This window comes from Nothobranchius furzeri, chromosome 6 (assembly GCF_043380555.1).
Source record: "Nothobranchius furzeri strain GRZ-AD chromosome 6, NfurGRZ-RIMD1, whole genome shotgun sequence".
Classification (NCBI taxonomy): domain Eukaryota; kingdom Metazoa; phylum Chordata; class Actinopteri; order Cyprinodontiformes; family Nothobranchiidae; genus Nothobranchius; species Nothobranchius furzeri.
In genome coordinates this window covers 52,424,132-52,436,232 of record NC_091746.1, presented here as the reverse complement: position 1 = coordinate 52,436,232, position 12,101 = coordinate 52,424,132, and the positions used below count along the sequence as shown (strand labels likewise).

The window sequence follows — 12,101 nt, the reverse complement described above, 5'->3', positions numbered from 1 at the left end:
TTTTTTTTAGGGCTGCTACATTTCCTCATTTCAGATCCATGGTGACGAATGGTCATCTGATGATCCATTTCCACAAGCTTTCACAATTTCTTGATGTCTTAGGGCAATGTCCGACACAGTTTGGCCAGAAAACATCACAACTGTAGCGACAACACAAAGGAAACCCCAAACCCTCAACCATCAATCAGAAAGAGTTAGTAGTGGCACACTTAGGAGATTAAAGGAGACCAAGTTCACTCATTTTTTTCAACACATCTGCAATGGTTTCTAGCATAAATGAATGCCTTGTGAGTCAATCTCTGTGGGGGGAAAAGCTCTGGAGCTCCTGTTTCAGGAACTAGAAATGAGTCAGTGGAGAGGTGAGCAGAAGATGATAGAAGTCTTATTTCCTTTTATTCTGACATCTCACCTCTGATTGGCTAACAGTAATGCGACTCTACTACTGACTGTTTGCTCTGCACAGTTGTTTTATCGCCACAAATAACACAAGCCTGGAGGAGCTTCTGCTGTGTGGTGGAGTTGCTAATGCTAACGGTTAGCTTATACTAGCTGAGGCGGGCTCTGCTGTTTCCTGGATGCTAAATCAACAACAGCCTTCCCCATCGTGAGCCAAGATGGGTGAGTCCATGAATGCTAATTTGACATTATGACGTGCAATTGTCAGGCTTTTCTAGTCCGAGCATTTTGTCGTCTATTTTCTATCGCAGGCTAATGCGATAGACAAATAAGACAAATAGAAAATAGGATAGACAATAATTTTCACATTTAGCCTGCATGTTAAAGAGTGACCGATCATATTCAAAAAATAACAAGTAAAAAAAAACTGTTTCTCAATTAACTTGGTCTTTAAGCTCAGACCAGTAGTCAGCAAACAGTAAAACTTGAATAAAAAATCTTTTTTACCTTCAAACGTTTTAAAAATTATGCACATGCACTGGCCACTTCAGTAGGTACACTTGTTAATTCCAACAGTTGATCAGCCAATCATACGGCAGCAACTCTGTTCAATATGGCATTTTGAAGTATTTGTTTGAGTGTTTCAGAAACGGGCTGATCTACTGGGATCTCCACACACAACTTGTTAAGAGAAAATCTCCAGTGAGCAATTGGATGTATGACAATGTTTAGTTGATGTAAGACGTCAGAGGTGAACGAACTATTTAAAGGTGATAGGAAGGCAACAGCAGCTAAAATAGCAACTTGTGTCTTCAGAATATCATGTCTGAACCACAACACGTTGAACCTTGAAGCAGATGGACAGTGCTTTCTGCTTAGATGCCCATGTTGGTGCTGCAGTATCCTCTTCATTTGATCATTTGGCCAAAGTAAAGCTTTTTTAATCCAGACGAATCTTTGAGACTGTTGTTCATGCTTTTATTACCTCACGCCTCAACTACTGCAACTTTATCTTATTTGGTGTAGGTAAGGGGTAGCTCAACTGCAGCTTGTCCAGAATGCGGCTGCAAGTTTCTTGGACGGCAAAAGAAAGCATGAACACATGCCACCAATCTTGTTTGTTTTCCATTGGTTACCTGTAGATTTTAGAATTCATTTTAAACTTCTTTTTTTGGTGCTGAGTGGATTGGCTCCAGCCTAACTGATGGAGTTGTTGCAGCCATATGCTCCGGCTTGAACACTTTGTTCTGAGAACCAGCTGCTGCTTGTGGCTCCCACGGCTTGGCTGAGGTCAACAGATGATGGGGCGTTCTCCGTTGCTGGCCCGAAACTGTGGAACTCACTGCCCCTAACTATTAGGATCTCTGCATCAGTAGCGGTTTTTAAAATGAGGCTGAAAATATTTTAATGATCTGGCTTTTAATTCTGTGTTTTACGTTCTGATCTTGTGAATTTAATTAGTTGCTTTTAATTGTGTCTTTTGCTTTTATATGTTTTATTCTTTTGTTTTACAGCACCTTGGTGGCATGAACGTGCCTGTAAGGGGCTAATAAATAAAGGCTGAGTTGAGTTCAGTTGAGATGGTCTACAGCAGCAGACCACCCTGTGTAAGAACAGCTATGAGCAGGAAACTTCACACAGGATCACCAGAACTGGACCATATGAGATTGGAAAAATGTCTGTCTTGATTTCAGTTGAAACGGTCATTTGGTTCGGTCAGAAATTAGTGTCAACATAAAAACAGGGATATGATTCAGGCTGCTGCTGATGGTTTAATGATCAATCAATCAATCAATCAATCAATGCTTTATTTATAAAGCGCCTTCCGCAACCCTGTCAGGAAGCCCAAGGCTAATGATGTGTGGAAGATGTTTTCAAAATCGGAGGAATGCTGCCTTTTTGACACCTTGTTGAATCTTTGCCATTGAGGCCTCCACATTCGCCAGATCTCCACCGAGTCCAGAACCTTTTGGATGTGGAGGAACAAGAGATTCTTATCATTGACGCTGTCTTTGTGATGCTGTCATGTCAATATAGACCACAACCTCGAATTCTTCATGTCAGATTCAACAGACTGTTGGAAACATTTCTTCAAGCAGCTCAGGAGGAAAAAACATGGTTCCAACCTGGTTTTAGCTAAGTGTACTTCATACAGTGGCTGGTGCGTGTTTACATTCTCATCAAAATGTAGCGGGCCCAGAAAACCATGACAGCCTTGAGTTGGTGGTGACTTCAAAACACTCAAAAACATAAAATTTGTGTATTTTAGGTTGTATAAAAAAATTACAATGTTTAATGGCAGCAAATGGTTTTGAGACTTTGTTAAAGTCTGTTAGTTTTGATATTTGTGGGGAAAGACTAATAAATTGCCTTTGTTGTGTTTTCAGGAGAGAAAACACAAAATCTTCAGTATGGTTAGATGCAGATAGGGGTTGGTCAGATACAAATAATTTATTTGTGCCATTTAGAAGTTGCAAAAATAGTTTGTTTCACTGTGGCGTTAAGTGTCATCACTAATGTGTCTCCATAAGCTCTAAAACATGCCTGAGTATTGCAGCTTGTGTATTACCGTTTGTGGTCAGAACATATTAACTGTGCGAACAATGTGCTGAAATGATGCAGAATTATTGTAAAATAAAATAAAACTAAGCTGGTACATATTATTGTATTGCAATACAATGTCTGTATATGAGTTCAGTCAACTAATGAAAAAGAGAATACCACTGGAAATAAATATATTTATTTTTTCTGTCTTCTAAAATGGTCACTAAGTATAATTAATTTATTGTGTATTAAAAATCATATATTTTGAATCCAATGTGCCTTGTGTGTATTTTTCCCAAAAGCATTGCATTCATTTAGTTGCATCCATGAAGTGACACTCAAACCAAACATATCATGTATTTTTTTGTAATTCCCTCTATCCGGACGTTACACCTTCAACTGGTCCAAAACGCAGCGGCACGGCTGCTGACTGGCGCCAGAAGACACAAACACATAACCCCAGTCTTGGCCTCATGGCATTGGATGACTGTTTATTTCAGGATTCATTAACATTTTTACTTTTGTTTTTAAATCCTTGCTGGGTATCTCTCCCTCCTACATCTACGTTGACCCCCCACGTATCAACCAGGACCGTCTTAAGACCCGTGGAATAGTCTGCCCTTGCATTTAAGAACTGCTTAGTCTTGAGCATCTTAAATATTTATTGAAAACCTTTTAAATCTGGCTTTTAATCGGAGTTGACTCAAGCATTTGAGCTTTCTTTTAGATAGGTTTTAGCTCATTTGTTCTCACTACTTTTCTGTCTGTTGTTTTAACTTTAATATATTGTTTGCGTTTTGTTGTACAGCACTTTAGGGTATCGTGAACTGGTAAAAATGTGATGTAGCAATAAAATTTGACCTTGACCGAAGTTGATGCATTTTTCTTCCCATTGTGCTGATGGCCACTTAGGTCCATTTATTTCACTGTAAGAAATTAACTTAGAAAAATTATCTGCGTTTTGTGATAACATTTAAGTTGAAGCACAAAAATAAGTTGAATTAGGCATAAAATGACTTGTCAACTTTTTCTGAGTGGCATTCATGTTACAAGTTTGGAATTTAGAAAAAAAAAACAGGTAGAATTAAAAGTGTTTAATACTAAATTTAATCGGAACTACAATTTTTTCAAACAAAACACATTTTAGTAACTACATTTGTGCTATATTTGTAGGTCTTTCCAGCAATAATAAACAAATCTGTTAAGTTCTAAAATGTTTAAAGAAATTTTGCATTATTTTGCATCAAACATGACTTAGTTTGCCGATTCAATAGATCAGTGCTTTGTTAAGACAAAGTTTGGGAACATCTGTGGTTTTCCCAGACTCAACTTGTGTGCATTAGAAAGTGAATGTTAATCAGTCAAAAACATGAACCAAGTTTTCTACAGAATTCTGTAACCACATGTAAGGAAAAAGTTTTTAGCTGTTTTAGAATCAAAAAAGAAACTAAAGTAAAAGTTTTCCTTTTATTGGTTAAAAAAAACACACAAATGATTCAGCTACGGATCACTGGAATCAAAGGTTTACACATAAAGACATCAGGCTCACAGTCAAAAGTGAATTGGAACACTAACTTGCGGGTCCAAATGATTGGGTGAAAACAAGGACAAAGATACTTAAATGTAATGTAGGATTACACAATGACCAATCTGAAAGCTGCAGAGATGTGTGATTTGTTTAATTAGTCATGTACTAATTTCTGCCCAATTTGTGGTCACGGTTAACTGTTTCCCAACAAATAAAACATCCAAGTATTAAGACAGGGAACAAAAAATAACCAAAGAAAACCAGACCCAAATCCTGTTTTCATTACCTAAAACTTAAATGTCTTTAAAAGAAAGATAATTGTGGGGAGGACGGGAAATTTTGGTGGAATGTACCCATCAACAATATTGTTTCTACAAAGAGGCCTGAGTTTGGGGGAAAAATAATAAAAATGTAGAACTGCAAAATATTTCCACCAAACCAACACTGGGCCCTCTTATCGATAGTGGCGAGGGGGCGGGCTATGGTGCTGTGGAGGGAGTCTCCTTGGAGGTGGGCTATGCCGTAACATACGAGGAGGAGAATGGTAGCGAGGAAGAGGAGGAGGAGATCCTCTGTTGAAGTAGGGAGGAGAGTAGCGACCTCTGGATCTGGAACGAGAGCGGGCCGGAGCCCAACTGGAACTTCCTCTATCCTCATAGACGCGGATGAAAGAGGTTTCGCCCTACAACAATAAAACAGCTTTTTTAACGATTTACTGACAAAGAACAGTTGTATCGTTTTGTCGTCATTCCTTACCTGATGTGAACGAAACTCCGTCCGATCCAGTCTGCGCAGCGCATACTCCATGTCCTCCCTCCGGAGAAATTCCACCACGCCGTCCCCGTCTCGCTGAACATCTGCAAAACAAACATCTCCCGCCTCTCGCATATGATCCTTCAGATCTTGCCAACTTCCACTTGCTGGTAACCCTATTAGAAAAGGAAGAATTTGGTGAGGATAGAATACGATTACATATTAAAACTCAAAATAAAATAAATGTTAAAACACATTTCTATATTTGACAATGATCTGGCCTTGAATCAGTTTTTCTTACAACCATAAAGTCTAAAAACAAAAGGAAAGTAAACTTATATTTGTTTGTTTTTGGGGTGGGAGGTTGACTGTGAGAGAAACAGTTTTAAATTAAATCTAACTAGTGATTATGACTGATAAAACTGTTTATATATAATTCCTTTATTAATTCACAGTTGTACCTTGATGAAGAAGTTACTTATTCATAAAAATTAAAGTTCCACCAAGAGAAACCACTGATTAAAATGGACAGTCACTAACTGTAAAAAGTAAAGTATTTCATTTCAAAGCCTGTAACTACTTCTCCTTTAACCCTCCCACTGTCCTAATGGGTGTGACCCCGCGAGGAAAGTTGACCATTGAGCAAGGTTGATGGTTTATCCCTTGGGTCCATGTGGCAGGGGTGAGGTGGGCTGAGGAGTGAGCACCACCTCACCCCTGCCACGTGGACCTCAAGGGATAAACCATCAATCCTGCTCAATGGTCATCTTTCCTCGCGGGGTCACACCCATGAAGACAGTGGGAGGGTTAAGAAGATCTAGTCATTACCAAACCCAAGAAAACTTGCAGATAACACATTCAGTTTCCAATATAAACTTTCATCAGCGATCATTATAAAGAATCATAAACAATCACAAAACACACCTACCATTCACTATAGCTGGAGTTTGGGATTATTCAGTCAACGTGACCAGTTTTTCTTTACTTTTGTTTTTTGGGACTTTAGCAGAAGACTTGACCTCATCCACTCAGTCCACTTGGTCTCCAATCCGCCATGAGAGAAACCTATCTGCCTATGACTCATTATGTCTTCTACTAGTCCCTTTGTCCTCCATGAGATAGAGAGAGACATTGAAATGTATCTGCCTATAACTTATAAGATCCATCTGCTAGTTCCTGTGTCCTCCAGTCCACAATGAGAGAGCAAGAAAGTGAGACATTGAACTGTATCTTCCCATGACATAATGTCCATCTACAGTTTACTGTGTCCTTCTGTCCACGTTGGGAGAGAAAGACATTGAAATGTATCTGCCTACAACTTATGAGGTCCATCTACAGTTCCTCCTGTCCTCCAGTGTGCCATGGGAGAGGGAGACATTGAGATGTATCTGATTACAACTTACAAGATCCATCTACTCATTCCTGTGCCCTCCAGTCCACTTGGAGAGAGAGACATTGAAAGATATCTTCCCATGACTTATAATGTCTAGCTACTGTTTCCTGTGTTCTGCAGTCCACCATGGGAGAGAGACTTTGAAACATATGTGCCTAACACTTACAAGGTCCATATAATACCTAAGTATCTGCCTATGACTTATGAGGTCCATCTACACTTTCCCGTGTCCTTTAGTGCGCCATGGGACATTGAAACGTTTCTGCCTATGACTTATGAATTCCATCTATTAGATCCGTTGTCCTCCAGTCCGCCATGGGGGAGAGAGAGACATTCAAATGTAGCTGCTTTTGACTTATGAGGTCCATCTATTAGTTCCCTTGTCCTCCAGTCCGCCATGGGACATTGAAAGGTATCTGCCCATGACTTATGAGGTCCATCTACACTTTCCCGTGTCCTTCTGTCCGCCATGGGACATTGACACGTATCTGTCTACGGCTTATGAAGTCCATCTATTAGTTCCCCTGTCCTCCAGTCCGCCATGGGGGGGGGGAGAGAGACATTGAAATGTAGCTGCCTATGACTTATGTCCATTAGTTCCCTTGTCCTCCAGTCCGCCAAAGGGGAGAGACATTGAAATGTAGCTGCCTATGACTTATGTCCATTAGTTCCCTTGTCCTCCAGTCCGCCAAAGGGGAGAGACATTGAAATGTAGCTGCCTATGACTTATGTCCATTAGTTCCCTTGTCCTCCAGTCCGCCAAAGGGGAGAGAGAGAGACATTGAAATGTAGCTGCCTATGACTTATGTCCATTAGTTCCCTTGTCCTCCAGTCCGCCAAAGGGGAGAGAGAGACATTGAAATGTAGCTGCCTATGACTTATGTCCATTAGTTCCCTTGTCCTCCAGTCCGCCAAAGGGGAGAGAGAGACATTGAAATGTAGCTGCCTATGACTTATGTCCATTAGTTCCCTTGTCCTCCAGTCCGCCAAACGGGGGAGAGAGACATTGAAATGTAGCTGCCTATGACTTATGTCCATTAGTTCCCTTGTCCTCCAGTATGCCATGAGAGAGGAGGGAAATATCTGCCTATGATTCATCTAAGTTCCGACTAGTCCCGTTGGCCTCCAGGCAGCACCAAAAGAGATTTACATTAACTGGCCACAACTCATGGCATCCACCTACCAGTCACTGTGACTCGGAATTCAGATCTCCGAGTTGGGGGTCCAAACCTTCCCCTTTGTCCTCCTCCTCCAGCACCTCCCATTGAACCAGGTTTACCACCAGAAACTCGGGGATATTCCACACGCAGCTTGGAGTTTCCATATTCATATCCATTCCTTCCATAGACAGCATCATCTGCATCCCTAAGAGAAGAGAGCAAAATACCCCTTACCAAAGCACACCTAGCGAACATTGGTTGGATTTCCAGTCTCCATCCACTCCGGCTGGCCGTCACCAGGTGTGACACTGTATCACAGAGGTTAAGGTCTCCACAAAGAGGAAAGTGATTCGACTGGCCAAACACCATCCACAAAACTCACCGCGGGTCTTCAAATCGAATGAAGGCAAATGGAACGGTGCCTCTATTATTCTTCAATTCAACTTCACGAATTTTTCCATATTTGAAGAAAAGATCCTCTATGTCTCTCTCTGTGACAGCCGTAGGAAGATTCCCCACATAGATGCGTCCATCAGACATGTTGTTTGAGCGGAGGGCACTGCCGACACAGAACAGGGGCACCTGCAGAATGTAAGATCACTTCTTGTTTTCACAAACAGCGGTGGAAGTCCTCCTTATCCTATTCCTAGAACCAGAACTTAGTCCTTCCAGTGCCAATTCCTTAATTTAGACCAGAATAAACATCTAAATATGGGATGCAGCCATGTGAAGAATAACTGTTGATTTCAAGAAAAAGCAAATGGATCCAATCCTGAAAACTTTAAAACAAAGAATAAAAAATGTTTAGTAACATGAATACATAGTGATAAGCACAATCTGTATGTAGAAGATAAGGTTGGACGATATGTAAAAAATTTTCAAGCAATATTAGTCAGTCCAAAAAATGACAATGGGCAATATCTTCGAAAAGGAGACACTTAGAATTTTATGTTGGCCCAACACAATGCACAGGGTGTTTCACCAATCACAATCGTTCATAGTCTGTGGAAGCAAGACACAAGGGTTGTTTTCTTCCAAATTACAATGGCCATTTGATGTAGGGCTGGACAATATAGAAAAAAATTTATATTGATTGATATCAATAATTATGGATAATTATACAAAATGTAGACATTTTTATTAAGTGCAGCCCTGGCCATTTTCTGTCATTGCTTTATGATAAAACAAGTTGGTTGTGTCACCAAACTTGATCTTTTAATTGCTCTCTGCTAATTTTTTAATTGACCTTTGTGTCTTTTAAAAACCAAATCACTGCCATGCTGATGAACTACTGTAACCTTTTTAACGGGACAATTTCATCTACCTCTCCTTGCGGCAACATCTTGCTGTCTGTTTTGGTTTGAGTGGATCTGGCTTAGTGACGGCGCGTGCCTGTGTCTGTATTTTGATTGGTTGGGAGTAAGTAATGACTCTAGTATTAAGCTGCTCAATAGACTATAATAGAAAAAAGCAAAGGAAACTTTATCGACCCATAATTTTCTATCACGCCATATGTCTCGATATATATCGTTATTGAATTATTGTCCAGCCCCAATTTGATATGTCAAACAACTATATACTACATACGTTGCAGTTGGTTATATTAGGGCTGGTTGATTCATTGAATTTTGACCTCAATTATGATCTGGGTTTTAACTATCTCAAAAAACTTTTTTGTTATCAGTATTTGTGTTTTCAACTCTAATTAAAGATTTTGTTAAGTAATAGAGATCTTAATTTCAGTCCAAATAATAGTGGTTATCATTTTTTCCATAATCAAGCAGCCCTATGCTACATACGTTGGAAAAGAGGGCGGTAGTTCTGACCTGTCAGCCAATAGCTAATGATTTTGCACCAGCAGAGGGTGGGTAACCCTTCACATATTTGTAGGATGTCACTTAAATGTTTGAAGCCAAAATTTGGATTACAGGGATTATGACAGAAGCATCCGAGGGAAATTATTATTTTGAATGTTGGGGGTGTGAATGTAAGACCTGTTATGGGCTAACAATTTTAATGGAGTACTTTTATTGTACCTCTGGATAGGGATACAACGATACCACTTTTTTCCAAACCGATACGATACCGATACTTGGATCCGAGTACTTGCCGATACCGATTGCCGATACCACACAAAAAAAAATACAATGAATTGGAATACGGGTTTTATTTTCTTCTCTGTTTTCAATAGGAAAAGACTGTGAGGTAGATAAAAAGTAAAATATGTTAATATAAATGATCACAAAACTAAAATATTAGGTGAATAGAAATGACAAGTTACAGTGAAGTCACTTTCGAGCAACTGCATTGGTATCGGTTACTGGTATCTGTTAACTTTTACCGATATTGATATCGGTATCTGTATCGGCACCGATACCGATACCAGTATCGGTGGATCCCTACTTCTGGACACAAAAAACATTCTTGTTGGAAATTGCTCTATCCTGTCAATAAGAGACTTTGAAAAGTGTGAGCTAGACATCATATTGAATTTACGAGCTGTTTGACAAAAGCGTTTAATGTGTCTACAGTTATGGTTGAATCCTGGATTGCAATAAATCATTGGAACCACAGGAATTCTAGCTTTCAAATTATGTGTAATATGTATATATACAAAGAACAAGTTTTGCAAAAAAAAAATGCTGATTTGACACGGAAGTTTGCAATGCCCCATTCGCAAGACTTTTCATTCGTTTGGCCAATCACAGATGGTCGAATAATTAGTCTAATCGTCCAACCTTATGAGGCAAACACCCATATGATTATTAGAATTTGTTGATTTGTTTATGCAGATAATAAGGGAAAACAAGCTAATGTAATAAAAAACAGGAGTTTAAAATTACGTTTTATAGCCAAACACATTTAAATATAGTGTAATAAAGTAAACCCAGGATATTTTGATACCATTATAGTGTAGGATGCAATTGCAATTTTAGCAAATATAGGATCCTTTCTCATTAGATATTTAGAGACTATGGTTACTATTACTATTATGATAAGCTTATGAATCATTGGTTACATAATTTATCAAATATTTTAACAGATATTCAAGGCTGTTAACTTGCAGCAGTTTCCAAGCAGACAGTTGCTTTTCTTTATTAAACTGAGGATGATTTTGTGGCCTACTTAATAAATCAAGCTGCTCAGCCCACCAAACCAGATTCGCTGGTTAGGTAACAACTAACAAAATAACATAACGTCCCAACAACTGACTGATTCACACATTCGCTTTAAAACTCTAGTATATATATGAAGTTTATTTCAACGTAACACAAAAACAACTGGATTAAGGCTACGGCCATTAGCTAATAATTTGATCCGTGATGCATGAATTAAAGCGTTTTTGTAAAATACATATTCTTTTTAGCCACCAACACAATGTAATTCTTTAACATAATATATTTAGGTGCTGTTTAAACGTGCACGTGTGCATCTTACACACTCGATTTAACAATTTGAGCACACTGTTTAGCTAGTCGGGGCTAAAGACTTTCTGCTACGGCTAAAACTAAACATTTCTATTTAGGTGCACTGGTGAATGCACTGTAAATAATGAAATAAAAATACTATTTTATTTATAAAGGTGTAAGATTACCTTCGTAGGAGTGCAACGACGCCTTATGTTAAAGGTTTATTGTTACGAGTTTGGTTGGACACGCTGCTCTTTCAGCGTTAGCAATCTTAGCTTTTAGCTTTAACAATGCCCGCGCACGTAATTTGGAATCGTAGGATTTCCAAGGAAGGTCCCGCCCTTTTACTCTATGATTGGCTAGAAGGGTTCTACTACGATTGGCTATTTCATTTAGCAGTAAACCGTCTTCCCTCGCTAAGAGCAGACTGTCCTCCTGCAGTTTTGGGGAATTTTGTAAAGAAAATGTGAAATTAGTAGCCTGGCAAGCCAGACTAAATAAATATGTTATTTATATTATAATAAACAAACTTTGCAAAACATGAATGTGGTCTAGTTCATTCTGTCCTGTTGCTAACTAGTTTAATTTGTTCGATTCTTTTATTTAAAAAAGTGAAAACCGTAAAATGTAAACTTATAATAAAGCTTGTTGCATTTATCACACTGTTGGACTCTTATTTTTGGCTCTCATGGGATCTTATGAAAGCAGAGAAAATAGAATAAACATGTGTGCCTCACCTGGATATGAAATATAATAAACCCGCCGTATTTTACCCAGCTGTGTGCAGCAGGTCTTCTTCTCTTCTAGAATAATGAAAACTGGTGAAAAATATGTCCAAATCATAATCAGATTTGAATTGCATTTCAATGAAATTATTCACATTTAATCAGATGGTGAAAGATGTGCTCTAACTAGTA

The 12,101-nt window shown here is 38.9% G+C and overlaps 1 protein-coding gene across 3 annotated transcripts; it reads right to left on the bottom strand.

Annotated features, from left to right (window-relative positions):
- Positions 1-4,393: 4,393 nt before the first annotated feature.
- Positions 4,394-11,494, bottom strand: srsf9 (serine and arginine rich splicing factor 9). Of its 3 annotated transcripts, none has more exons than XM_015941803.3 (5): positions 11,370-11,494; positions 8,157-8,356; positions 7,798-7,979; positions 5,225-5,397; positions 4,394-5,150 (listed from the first exon to the last, which is right to left on the bottom strand). In XM_015941803.3, exons 2-5 carry the CDS (start codon positions 8,312-8,314, stop codon positions 4,923-4,925), a joined length of 741 nt encoding a protein of 246 aa, XP_015797289.1. In that variant the 5' UTR covers positions 8,315-8,356; positions 11,370-11,494; the 3' UTR covers positions 4,394-4,922. The 3 variants fall into 3 exon arrangements, with proteins under 3 accessions (XP_015797289.1, XP_054600298.1, XP_054600297.1); XM_054744323.2 differs by having other exon boundaries at positions 8,157-8,333; positions 11,370-11,481; XM_054744322.2 differs by lacking the exon at positions 11,370-11,494 and having other exon boundaries at positions 7,798-8,364.
- Positions 11,495-12,101: the final 607 nt, after the last annotated feature.